This window comes from Calliphora vicina, chromosome 4, assembly GCF_958450345.1.
Source record: "Calliphora vicina chromosome 4, idCalVici1.1, whole genome shotgun sequence".
NCBI classification, from domain to species: domain Eukaryota; kingdom Metazoa; phylum Arthropoda; class Insecta; order Diptera; family Calliphoridae; genus Calliphora; species Calliphora vicina.
Genome location: NC_088783.1, coordinates 118,196,523 through 118,210,605, shown reverse-complemented (window position 1 = coordinate 118,210,605; position 14,083 = coordinate 118,196,523). Strand labels below are relative to the sequence as shown.

General features: G+C 23.9%; 3 protein-coding genes across 3 annotated transcripts in view; 1 reads left to right on the top strand and 2 right to left on the bottom strand.

The window, feature by feature from the left end:
- Positions 1-14,083, top strand: part of Polr3A (RNA polymerase III subunit A) — a 31,463-nt gene that overhangs the window by 3,061 nt on the left and 14,319 nt on the right. The gene's annotated exons all lie outside the window — the stretch shown is intronic.
- LOC135957036 (brachyurin-like) lies at positions 2,876-3,942 on the bottom strand. The gene is made up of 2 exons (XM_065507691.1): positions 3,710-3,942; positions 2,876-3,645 (listed from the first exon to the last, which is right to left on the bottom strand). Exons 1-2 carry the CDS (start codon positions 3,794-3,796, stop codon positions 2,917-2,919), a joined length of 816 nt encoding a protein of 271 aa, XP_065363763.1. The 5' UTR covers positions 3,797-3,942; the 3' UTR covers positions 2,876-2,916.
- LOC135958923 (brachyurin-like) lies at positions 10,083-11,080 on the bottom strand. The gene is made up of 2 exons (XM_065509875.1): positions 10,963-11,080; positions 10,083-10,893 (listed from the first exon to the last, which is right to left on the bottom strand). Exons 1-2 carry the CDS (start codon positions 11,047-11,049, stop codon positions 10,165-10,167), a joined length of 816 nt encoding a protein of 271 aa, XP_065365947.1. The 5' UTR covers positions 11,050-11,080; the 3' UTR covers positions 10,083-10,164.

The window sequence follows — 14,083 nt, the reverse complement described above, 5'->3', positions numbered from 1 at the left end:
AACAAATATATATTTTTTTCATACCTCACATAAATTTTAATTGATTTCCAATCATTTTTTTGTGTTTCACCGAATTCCATTTCGCTCCTCTCCTTTTAATATCAACAGAAGTGCGATTTTATTATAGTTTTTATACACCATCTAAATGTTTATTCATTTATTATAAAATTTCTTGATGTTTCACAAAATTCCATTTCGTTCCTCCTCTTTTAATATCAACAGAAGTGCTGATTTAATAGAGTTTTTATAGCCCACCTAAAATTTTATTGATTTACTATAAATTTTTTCGATGTTTCACCAATTTCCATTTAGTTTCCTGAACAAATATATATTTTTTTCATACCTCACCTAAATTTTTATTGATTTCCAATGATTTTTTTGTGTTTCACCGAATTCCATTTCGTTCCTCTCCTTTTAATATCAACAGAAGTGCGATTTTATTATAATTTTTATAAACAATCTAAATTTTTATTGATTTGTTATAAAATTTGTTGATGTTTCACCGAATTCCATTTCGTTCCTCTCCTTTTAATATCAACAGAATTGCGAATTCATTATGGTTTTATAGCCCACCTAAATTTTTATTGATTTACTATAAATTTTTTCGATGTTTCACCAATTTCCATTTAGTTTCCTGAGCAAAAGTATATTTTTTTCATATTTCACCTAAATTTTTATAGATTTCTAATGATTTTTTTTGTGTTTCATCGAATTCCATTTCGTTCCTCTCCTTTTAATATCAACAGAAGTGCGATTTTATTATAGTTTTTATAAACCATCTAAATTTTTATTGACTTGTTATAAAATTTATTGATGTTTCACCGAATTCCATTACGTTCCTCCCCTTTTAATATCAACAGAAGTGCGATTTTGTGATAGTTTTTATAAACCATCTAAATTTTATTGATATTTTATAAAATTTGTTGATGTTTCACCGAATTCCATTTCGTTCCTCCTCTTTTAATATCAACAGAATTGCAAATTCATTATGGTTTTTAGCCCACCTAAATTTTTATTGATTTTCTATAAAATTTTTTGATGTTTTACCATTTTCCATTTAGTTCCCTATGAAAAAATAAGTTTCACACAAAAATTCCATAATGTTCCTCTAAATTTTTTTTACAAATTTGTAATTAATTATATTTTCCAATTTTTAATTAATTTATTTAATTCCATTTAGTGTTATTTTTATACATTATCTTGCGTTATACAAATATTGCTAAAAATTTTAACAATTTGTACTTCCCACTTCAGTTGATTTGTTTAACTTTTTTTTTTCATTCATTATTTAATACACATTTTATACTTGTGTTAATTGCAAATTAAAATCTGATTACTTTTGCTTCTCTGTTTAATAATATTTTTTTGGTTTTATCTTATCAAGATTTTCAAAACATTTTAAAACATATAAAAATTCTGAGAATTAAAAGAAATTAAATTTAATTCCTTATACGTGACTGCAGAAAATTCAGAACCTTTCAAGTTTTGTTTTATATGTATTAGAGAGTGCTTCACCCCTATCGCGAATCAATCACCCCTATCGGCAATAACATGTGAAATTTTGTTCCCATGAAATATCCATTTCCCTCGAAGGGAAAATTGCTATCGGGAATATCACGATGAACTTTACATTCACAATAGTTGATTTTGTTCGTAGCAGCTGTTTATTGTTTACAAAATTCCATCTAAAAATTTCACAACAAGGGGAATTTTTTCACGTGAACAAAGTTGATGAACGCAAAAAGGAAAAGGGAAAATATTGCATGTGAAATATTGATTCGCGATAGGGGTGAATATTTCACATAAAATATGTTCCCTTTTCCCATTTTTCGTTCATAAACTTTGTTCACGTGAAACAATTCCCCATGTTGGGAAATTTTTAGATGGAATTTTGTAAACAATAAACAGCTGTTACGAACAAAATCAACTATTGTGAATGAAAAGTTCAGGGGAATATCACGATAGCAATTTTCCCTTCCAGGGAAATGGATATTTCATGGGAACATACATTTCACATGTTTTTCATGATAGGGGTTATTAAAAGTTAGAAATATTAATTTTTTTTTAATATAACTTCTAAAAAATATCAGCCGTTTTTTTTAATTAACCTGTAATTTTTGAAAATTATCTGTTTCTTGTTTCTTTTTTAATAATACTTAGTTAATGATTGCTTAAAATGTTTATTTATTTATAATTTTTAATGAATTTCTTATTTGATAACTTTGTTTAGGACATAACGATATGTCCGTTTGTATGTTGAAATCAACTTTCCGTAGCCCCCAAATAATTTACATAAATGTTTCATACCTCAATATATCCGCTATAGACCTGGTTCGGTTACTATTTAAAATCTAGAAAATCGGACCACAAATGGCTGAGATATAAGAAAAAAAACCAGGACAACCTCGATCTAGATCTGAATTACAAAATCATTATAATAAGCAATGTGGATATCTAATGATAGATATTTCAAAAACCTTTGCAACGCAGTGTATAACGCCATAGTAAGTCTGACCTACAATGGATTAAAATCGGGAAAAATATTTTGTAACCCTAGTTTTTGGGAGTCTGTTGAAATCAACTTTTCAAAGGCCCCAAATAACTTACAAACTTGATTGATATATCAATATGTAGGTTATAGACCTGGTTCACGAATACCCCAATTTTTTAAAGATATATATGGATATACATACATATAACGGTATAGCAATTTGGACCTACAATGGATCAAAATCATGAAAAGTATTTTTAACCCAATTTTTTTTTTACAAAATTCTTTCACCAAAATAAATTTTTTTTTATCAATCTTTATCTATTTTAAGATAATGTGATAAATGAAATATCACTTGTTTTTTTTTCAAAAGAAAAATATCTATTTTCTTTGCAATAAAATACATTTTCCATTTATTTTCACCTTCAACTAACATTAATACCACTAACACTAGAAATAAAAGTCAAATATGAAGATAATCTTACATAACCCGAGGGCAGACTATCCGTGCACTGGTCTTCCGCTACAAACGAATTAATGCCAATTTGTACATAAGAACCATCTACGTTTTGCCAAACCAAAGCACCACCAGAATCACCACTGCAAATTGACATGTTGCTGCCATTGGCACCTTTGGCACAAAGAGTTGAATCTTTTACCACATCATTGCCAAATTCAATTGAACAAACACTATTCTTGACAATTTGTACTTGAGCAAATAATAACACTTCCGAATAATCCAGATATTCATCGTCCATCAAACCAAATCCGGTAATAGTGGCTTGATCACCAATAAAACCATTGGCAGCCTGCAACGAAGTAACCAAAGTAATGGGTTGTATGCTGCTGGTGAAGGTCAGTGGTGTAGGTAGTTGAATAAGTGAAACATCATTGTTCAAGTTGGTGGCATTGTATTGGGGATGGATAAAAAATTGTGTAGCCGTCATATTAATGGCATCATTAGCCAGTTCTATGGTGCCAAATACCAACAGCATAGATGTGAAGCCGGAGGTACAATGAGCAGCGGTTAGAACCCAGCTATCAGAAATAATGGAACCACCACAACGTACACTGTCATATTCATCTTTTTTCAAAATAACATGATAAGGAAATTGATTGGGTGCAGCTGCTGTGCCGGATATAATGCGCCCTTCCTAAAAATAGTCCTTTTATTAAATTTTGTTTATTTATTTTTAATTTTTTTTATTCAAAACTTACAATTGCCTTTGTTTGAACATGTGTTATAAATAACGTAGAACATATTACCAATATTACAACCAATTGATACAAACAGCAGGTCTTCATGTTAACTTGTTTTACTATATTGTTCAACAGTTCCAAATAGACTACAGCCAACTTTCTTTCTGTTTTGTTTTAAACTACTTGAGTTGATTCTGGGTCCGATATCTTCAACTGTTCAAGTGTTTTGATAACTGTATAATAGTATCGTTGCCTCTGTATTAAAATATTTAAACGATTTTTTACCCTTAGTTATCTCATTGATAAGCTTTTTCACCATTTCATTTTTTTCTCTCTTGCTCCACAAAACAGACTTTCAAGACGTGTTGTTATAGGCATTATTGGCCTTTAGTTTTGTTGGTTTAAAAACCATGACGTTGTTCATATCAAAACTTTTTATTTTTATTTAAAAAAAAATTGCTAATCTATAAACAAAAACCTCTAACTGCCATAAGAGATGTTATCATTATTGGCCCAAACAATTGTTTTGAAAATATAATAAACGTTTATAATGCTTTTAATTGAGTTTTATAATTTCTTTCGTGGGAATTTGTTGGGTTTCTTTAGACAGATTTGTTTTTCTTTTTAATGGCATTTGAAGTACATACTTGGAAGTAATAAAATTTATTTTTAAGATTATATTAAACATGAATTATTAATTCAATAGCAATTTGTTTTGCGGTATTCAATGGAAATTATTTAAACAGCTTCATAACGCTGGGAAATATTCTAATTTTAAATCTTTACATATGTTTCACAAAATTCCAGTTTGTTCCTCCAACTGGATCGTTATAGATGGCGAAATCGAGAAAATCGTCTTACAAATGGCTGAGATATAAGACATTGTGAGCCGACTACCTCACGACACGACTACATTGATTTTTTGAACATTTTTTTTCATTCAAAAAAAGTTTTTATTTCCAAAAATAGTTTTCAATATTTTTTAAAAATATACTTTATAATATTTAGCTCAGCGGAATATAGAACTCAATTTTTTTTTTTCGAATAAATTTATCCGATTAATTATTCGAAAACTCTTATTTAAGACAATTTTAATGTTTCTCTTTATTGAATTTTTTTGTGGAAATTTTCCTAATTAAAATTATTTAAAAATCAAATAATTTTATTCGAATAATATTCTCAATAATTTTATCAAATCGGCTCATTTTAATCGAATATTTTTTTAAATTTTGTTTTTTTTTTCATTTTAATTGTATTTTCTTTTAAAAAAATAAAAAAAAAATAATTTTATTCAAATAAAAAATCAATATTATTCGAATAATTTTATCCGATTAATTTTATTCGAATATTTTTATGTACTTAAAATAATGTTTATTAAATTTTTCTTAAACGAAATCATCATACTTTATCCGATTAATTAAACCCGATACTTTTATCCGGTTAAATTTTATTCGAATATTTTTTTTTATTTATAGAAAGTTTGTAATAAATTTATACTTAATACATTTTATTCGAAATACGTTAAAAACGAAATATTCGAATATTTTTCTCATGCCCCTTTATTTTAATCGAATATTTTATAATTTTCTTATACGAATTTGGTCCTTCATTTTATTAACATCAATTTCTTAATAATTTACTTTTTTCAATAATTTTTCCGCTTCATTTTTTTCGAAAATTTTTATGTATTTGAAGAAATAATTTTATTCGAATAATATTTTTGGTTCATTTTATTCGAATATTTTTTTTTTAATTTTTAATATTTTATTTTGTTCTTTATTTTAATTTTTTTTCGAATCTTTTTATTTAAAGAAATAATTTTGTTCGAATATTATTTTTGGTTCATTTTATTCGAATATTTTTTTAATTTTTTATTTTATTTTAATTGAAAAATACAATTAAGTAAAAAAAAAATCAAATAATTTTATTCGAATATTTTTATGCACTTAAAATAAAGTTTATTAAATTTAATGCTAATCTATTACAAAAATAATTTTTTTCTTCTCATTTTATCCGATTAATTAAAACCCGATCATTTTATCCGGTTAAATTTTATTCGAATATTTTTTTTTTTATTTATAGAAATTTTGTATTAAATTTATACTTAATACATTTTATTCGAAATTCGTTAAAAACGAAATATTATTCGAATATTTTTCTCATGCCCCTTTATTTTATTCGAATATTTTATAATTTCTTATAGGAATTTGGTCCTTCATTTTATTAACATCAATTTCTTAATAATTTTTTTCGAAAATTTTTATGTGTTTGAAGAAATAATTTTTTTCGAATAATATTTTTGGTTCATTTTATTCGAATATTTTTTTAATTTTTTATATTTTATTTTAATTTTTAATTTTTTTCCAATATTTTTATTTAAAGAAATAATTTTGTTCGAATATTATTTTGGTTCATTTTATTCGAATATTTTTTTAATTTTTTATTTTTTATATTGTTCTTTATTTTATTTTCCTTTAAGTAAAAAAAAAAACAAATAATTTTATTCGAAAAATTTTATCCGAGTAATTTTATTCGAATATTTTTATGCACTTAAAATAACGATTATTAAATTTAATGCTAATCTATTACAAACATTTTTTTTCTTCTCATTTTATCCGATTAATTAAACCCGATAATTTTATCCGGTTAAATTTTATTCGAATATTTTTTTTTTATTTATAGAAATTTTGTATTAAATTTATACTTAATACATTTTATTCGAAATACGTTAAAAACGAATATTTTTCTCATGCCCCTTTATTTTATTCGAATATTTTATAATTTCTTATAGGAATTTGGTCCTTCATTTTATTAACACCAATTTCTTAATAATTTTTTTCGAAAATTTTTATGTGTTTGAAGAAATAATTTTTTTCGAATAATATTTTTGGTTCATTTTATTCGAATATTTTTATTATATTTTATATTGTTCTTTATTTTATTTTAATTTTTAATTTTTTCGAATAGATTGTTTATATTTTATATTGTTTTAATTGTATTTTCCTTTAAGTAAAAAAATCAAATAATTTTATTCGAAAAATTTTTATTAATTTTATTCAAATATTTTTATAAACTTAAAATAAAGTTTATTAAATTTAATGCTAATCTATTACAAAAATATTTTTTTTCTTCTCATTTTATACGATTAATTAAAACCCGATAATTTTTCCGATTAAATTTTATTCGAATATTTTTTTATTTATAGAAATTTTGTATTAAATTTATACTTAATACATTTTATTCGATATTCGTTAAAAACGAAATATTATTCGAATATTTTTCTCATGTCCCTTTATTTTATTCAAATATTTTATAATTTCTTATAGGAATTTGATCCTTCATTTTATTAACACCAATTTCTTAATAATTTTTTTCGAAAATTTTTATGTGTTTGAAGAAATAATTTTTTTCGAATAATATTTTTGGTTCATTTTATTCGAATATTTTTTTTTAATTTTTTATATTTTATTTTAATTTTTAATTTTTTTCCAATATTTTTATTTAAAGAAATAATTTTGTTCGAATATTATTTTTGGTTAATTTTATTCGAATATTTTTTAATTTTTTATATTTTATATTGTTCTTTATTTTATTTTCCTTTAAGTAAAAAAAAATCAAATAATTTTATTCGAAAAATTTTATCCGAGTAATTTTATTCGAATATTTTTATGCACTTAAAATAACGATTATTAAATTTAATGCTAATCTATTACAAAAATAATTTTTTTCTTCTCATTTTATCCGATTAATTAAAACCTGATCATTTTATCCGGTTAAATTTTATTCGTAAATTTTTTTTTTTTTTATAGAAATTTTGTAATAAATTTATACATAATACATTTTATTCGAAATACGATAAAAACGAAATATTTTTCTCATGCCCCTTTATTTTATTCGAATATTTTATAATTTCTTATAGGAATTTGGTCCTTCATTTTATTAACATCAATTTCTTAATAATTTACTTTTTTCAATAATTTTTCCGCTTCATTTTTTTCGAAAATTTTTATGTATTTGAAGAAATAATTTTATTCGAATATTATTTTTAATTCATTTCATTCGAATATTTTTTTAATTTTTTATATTTTATATTGTTCTTTATTTTATTTTCATTTAAGTAAAAATTATCAAATAATTTTATTCGAAAAATTTTATCCGAGTAATTTTATTCGAATATTTTTATGCACTTAAAATAAAGTTTATTAAATTTAATGCTAATCTATTACAAAAATATTTTTTTTCTTCTCATTTTATACGATTAATTAAAACCTGATAATTTTATCCGGTTAAATTTTATTCGAATATTTTTTTTTTATTTATAGAAATTTTGTATTAAATTTATACTTAATACATTTTATTCGAAATTCGTTAAAAACGAAATATTATTCGAATATTTTTCTCATGTCCCTTTATTTTATTCGAATATTTTATAATTTCTTATAGGAATTTAGTCCTTCATTTTTAACATAAATTTCTTAAAAATATTTAAAGAAATAATTTTATTTGAATATTATTTTTGGTTCATTTTATTCGAATATTTTTTTTTTTTAATTTTTTATATTTTATTTTTTTCTTTATTTTAATTTTTAATATTTTTATTTAAAGAAATAATTTTGTTCGAATATTTTCATTTTATTCAAATATTTTTTTAATTTTTTATATTGTTTTTTATTTTATTTTAATTGAAAAATACAATTAAGTAAAAAAAAATCAAATAATTTTATTCGAAAAATTTTATCCAAGTAATTTTATTCGAATATTTTTATGCACTTAAAATAAAGTTTATTAAAATTTAATGCTAATCTATTACAAAAATATTTTATTCAAATATTTTTTTAATTTTTTATATTGTTTTTTATTTTATTTTAATTGAAAAATACAATTAAGTAAAAAAAAATCAAATAATTTTATTCGAAAAATTTTATCCAAGTAATTTTATTCGAATATTTTTATGCACTTAAAATAAAGTTTATTAAAATTTAATGCTAATCTATTACAAAAATATTTTTTTTTCTCATTTTATCCGATTAATTAAAACCCGATAATTTTATTCGAATATTTTTTTTTATTTATAGAAATTTTGTATTAAATTTAAATAAATAAAATTTAATGCTAATCTATTACAAAAATATTTTTTTTTCTTATTTTATCCGATTAATTAAAACCCGATAATTTTATCCGATTAAATTTTATTCGAATATTTTTTTTTATTTATAGAAATTTTGTATTAAATTTATACTTAATACATTTTATTCGATATTCGTTAAAAACGAAATATTATTCGAATATTTTTCTCATGTCCCTTTATTTTATTCGAATATTTTATAATTTCTTATATGAATTTGTCCTTCATTTTATTAACATCAATTTCTTAATAATTTACTTTTTTCAATAATTTTTATTTAAGGAAATAATTTTATTCGAATAATATTTTTTTGGTTCATTTTATTCGAATATTTTTTTTAATTTTTTATATTTTATTTTGTTCTTTATTTTATTTTAATTTTTAATTTTTTTCGAATATTATTTTTGGTTCATTCGAATATATTTTTTAATTTTTTATATTTTATTTTTATTGTATTTTCCTTTAAGTAAAATAAAAATCAAATAATTTTATTCGAAAAATTTTATTTATTTTTTTATTCGAATATTTTTAGGCACTTAAAATAAAGTTTATTAAATTTAATTAATTTTTTTCTTCTCATTTTATCCGATTAATTAATTTTATTCGGATATTTGTTTATTTATTTAATTTTTTTTTATAAATTTATACTTATACATTTTACAAAATTCGTTTAAAACAACATAATATTATTCGAATAATTTTCCCAAACCGGTTTATTTTATTTGAATATTTTATAATTTCTTATAGAAATATGTTTCTTTATTTTACTAATATTAATTTCTTAATAATTTTATTCGAATATTTTTATTTATTTAAAGAAATTTTAGAATATTTTTTTCGTAATCGTTTAAATACTAAATACATAATATTATTCGAATAATTATCCCAAACTGGTTAATTTTATTCAAATATTTTGTTTAATTTTTTTATAAAAATGTTGTGCTTTATTTCTTTTTAAATAAATAAAAATTCAAATATTTTTATTCGAATAATTTTATCCGAGTAATTTTAATCAAATAAATATTCGAATATTTTCCGATATTTTTACATTAATCTGTATGAACTCTTTGCAAATTAGTGGAAAAATATACATTTTTATACGAATAATTTTATTCGAATAATTATGTATATTCGCTTAGCTTTAAACAAATATTGGTATTATTTTTTTATTGCAATTAAATCGTTTAAATTATTTAAATTTAATACTGATTTCTTAATCAGAAGGAATTTTTCAAAAAACCAACAAAAACAAAAAGTTTTTTTCATGTTCATAAATAAAAATTTATTACTTCTGCCACAAACATCATGAATTCTATTATGTACCACTTAACTGTTCTTTTTATTTCAATTAATTCAATACAAAACCGGTAATATTTTGTATAAAACCCGAATACGAGCTTAATCTAGTAAAACCCGAGGGGAAATTTTCGCTGCACTTGTTGACAGCCATAAACGAATTGATGCCAATCTGTACAAAACTATTAGCTTCGTTCTTCCAAACTAAAGCACCTCCCGAATCGCCATTGCAAATTGACGTGTTCGAATCGTTCTCTGCATTGCCACAGATATTTGTATCCTTTACATAGTCTGGGCCAAAAGTATTTAAACAAATACTATTATCGACAACTTGCAAATGAGCCCATAATAACACACTAGAACTATTCGGGGAGGCATCGCCTGTCCGACCAAATCCAGTAATGGTGGCTTGAGTGCCTATAAAACCAGTTGCAGCTTGTGATGAAGTTACCATAGCTATGGCTTGTACATTGCTGGTAAACTTTAATGCTTGAGGTAGTTGAATAAGTGCAATATCATTGCTAAAGTTGTAATCATTGTATTCAGGATGCATAAAGAATGCTGTGGAGGTCATATTAATTTCATAATTGAATAGATCAATGGTGCCAAATACCAGAAAAACAGATTGTAAGCCATAAGTACAGTGAGCGGCGGTTAATACCCAGCTATCAGATATAATAGAACCACCACACAATAATACATCTGATTCATCTACCTTTAAAATAACCTGCCAAGGAAATTGGCCTTGTGCCGCCTGTGTGCCTGATATAATGCGTTTGTTCTTAAAATAACAGAATAACCGAATAAATTAAAGGTTTCTTATATTATTTTGTTTTTATTAAAAACTTACAATTGCTATTGTTTGATCCGCCTGTATTACATACAATGTACTTAGGACCATTAATATGCCCACTTGATACAAATATTGAGTTTCCATGTTAAACAATTTTTAAGTATTTTATTCGAGATTTTTAAATAAACTGAGACCAACTTTCATTCTAAAATTGGTTTTGGTGCTAAGTAGTGAATTGTTTTTTTTTTAGCATAAATTATTCATTCGTTAAGGTTTTTTAGCATTTATCTTCAGTTTCACACACTTTGAATTTATAGATATTACTAGCATATTCAGAATTACAGCAACTTCATTAAAAAAGCCCCATTTCTTGATTATTATAGATTTTAGATATTTTAAGATTTTATATGAAAAATCGAGTTTTGTTCCGAAATATGAGTGATCACAGATCGAGCTTCTTTTTTTGATTAAACGCTTATTGGCCAAGTTATTAGCAAATTTAGATATTTTGAATTTTTATATAAAAAAATCGATTTTTTGTCAGAAATATGAGTGATCACAGATCGAGCTGCTTTTCTTGATTTAACGCTTATTGGCCAAGTTATTAGCGATTTTAGATATTTTGAGTTTTTATATAAAAAATCGATTTTTGTTCAGAAATATGAGTGATCACAGATCGAACTCCTTTTCTTTATTAAACGCTTATTGGCCAAGTTATGAGCGATTTTAGATATTTTGAGTTTTTATATAAAAAATCGATTTTTGGTCAGAAATATGAGTGATCACAGATCGAGCTGCTTTTCTTGATTAAACGCTTATTGGCCAAGTTATTAGCGATTTTAGATATTTTGAGTTTTTATATAAAAAAACGATTTTTGGTCAGAAATAAAAGTGATCACAGATCGAGCTCCTTTTCTTGATTAAACGCTTATTGGCCATGTTATTAGCGAATTTAGATATTTTGAGTTTTTATATAAAAAAATCGATTTTTGTTGAGAAATATGAGTGATCACAGATCGAGCTGCTTTTCTTGATTAAACTCTTATTGGCCAAGTTATTAGCGATTTTAGATATTTTGAGTTTTTATATAAAAAAATCGATTTTTGGTCAGAAATATGAGTGATCACAGATCGAGCTCTTTTTCTTGATTAAACTCTTATTGGCCAAGTTATTAACGATTTTAGATATTTTGAATTTTTATATAAAAAATTGATTTTTGGTCAGAAATATGAGTGATCACAGATCGAGCTGCTTTTCTTGATTAAACGCTTATTGGCCAAGTTATTAGCGATTTTAGATATTTTGAGTTTTTATATAAAAATATCGATTTTTGGTCAGAAATATGAGTGATCACAGATCGAGCTGCTTTTCTTGATTAAACGCTTATTGGCCAAGTTATTAGCGATTTTAGATATTTTGAGTTTTTATATAAAAAAATCGATTTTTGGTCAGAAATATGAGTGATCACAGATCGAGCTCTTTTTCTTGATTAAACGCTTATTGGCCAAGTAATTAGCGATTTTAGATATTTTGAGTTTTTATATAAAAAATCGATTTTTGGTCAGAAATATCAGTGATCACAGATCGAGCTCCTTTTCTTGATTAAACGCTTATTGGCCAAGTTATTAGCGATTTTAGATATTTTGAGTTTTTATATAAAAAAAATCGATTTTTGGTCAGAAATATGAGTGATCACAGATCGAGCTCTTTTTCTTGATTAAACGCTTATTGGCCAAGTTATTAGCGATTTTAGATATTTTGAGTTTTTATATAAAAAATCGATTTTTGGTCAGAAATATGAGTGATCACAGATCGACCTCCTTTTCTTGATTAAACGCTTATTGGCTAAGTTATTAGCGATTTTAGATATTTTAAGTTTTTATATAAAAAAATCGATTTTTGTTGAGAAATATGAGTGATCACAGATGGAGCTCCTTTTCTTGATTAAACGCTTAATGGCCAAGTTATTAGCGATTTTAGATATTTTGAGTTTTTATATAAAAAATCGATTTTTGTTGAGAAATATGAGTGATCACAGATCGAGCTCCTTTTCTTGATTAAACTCTTATTGGCCAAGTTATTAGCGATTTTAGATATTTTGAGTTTTTATATAAAAAATCAATTTTTGGTCAGAAATATGAGTGATCACAGATCGAGCTCCTTTTCTTGATTAAACGCTTATTGGCCAAGTTATTAGCGATTTTAGATATTTTGAGTTTTTATATAAAAAAATCGATTTTTAGTCAGAAATATGAGTGATCACAGATCGAGCTCTTTTTCTTGATTAAACGCTTATTGGCCAAGTTATTAGCGAATTTAGATATTTTGAGTTTTTATATAAAAAATCAATTTTTGTTCAGAAATATGAGTGATCACAGATCGAGCTGCTTTTCTTGATTAAACGCTTATTGGCCAAGTTATTAGTGAATTTAGATATTTTGAGTTTTTATATAAAAAATCGATTTTTAGTCAGAAATATGAGTGATCACAGATCGAGCTTCTTTTCTTGATTAAACGCTTATTGGCCAAGTTATTAGCGATTTTAGATATTTTGAGTTTTTATATAAAAAATCGATTTTTGTTCAGAAATATGAGTGATCACAGATCGAGCTCCTTTTCTTGATTAAACGCTTATTGGCCAAGTTATTAGTGAATTTAGATATTTTGAGTTTTTATATAAAAAATCGATTTTTTGACAGAAATATGAGTGATCACAGATGGAGCTGCTTTTCTTGATTAAATGTTTATTGGCCAAGTTATTAGCGATTTTAAATATTTTGAGTTTTTAAATAAAAAGATTTTTGTTCAGAAATATGAGTGATCACAGATCGAGCTCTTTTTCTTGATTAAACGCTTATTGGCCAAGTTATTAGCGAATTTAGATATTTTGAGTTTTTATATAAAAAATCAATTTTTGTTCAGAAATATGAGTGATCACAGATCGAGCTGCTTTTCTTGATTAAACTCTTATTGGCCAAGTTATTAGTGAATTTAGATATTTTCAGTTTTTATATAAAAAATCGATTTTTAGTCAGAAATATGAGTGATCACAGATCGAGCTTCTTTTCTTGATTAAACGCTTATTGGCCAAGTTATTAGCGATTTTAGATATTTTGAGTTTTTATATAAAAAATCGATTTTTGGTCAGAAATATGAGTGATCACAGATCAAGCTCCTT

Bases quoted from the DNA above. Each gene is read 5' to 3' on its own strand.
- LOC135958923 (XM_065509875.1), bottom strand. From the start codon at position 11,049: ATGGAAACTCAATATTTGTATCAAGTGGGCATATTAATGGTCCTAAGT. The intron at 10,894-10,962 runs GTAAGTTTTTAA...TGTTATTTTAAG, and splicing joins CGGATCAAACAATAGCAATT to AACAAACGCATTATATCAGG.
- LOC135957036 (XM_065507691.1), bottom strand. From the start codon at position 3,796: ATGAAGACCTGCTGTTTGTATCAATTGGTTGTAATATTGGTAATATGT. The intron at 3,646-3,709 runs GTAAGTTTTGAA...GACTATTTTTAG, and splicing joins ATGTTCAAACAAAGGCAATT to GAAGGGCGCATTATATCCGG.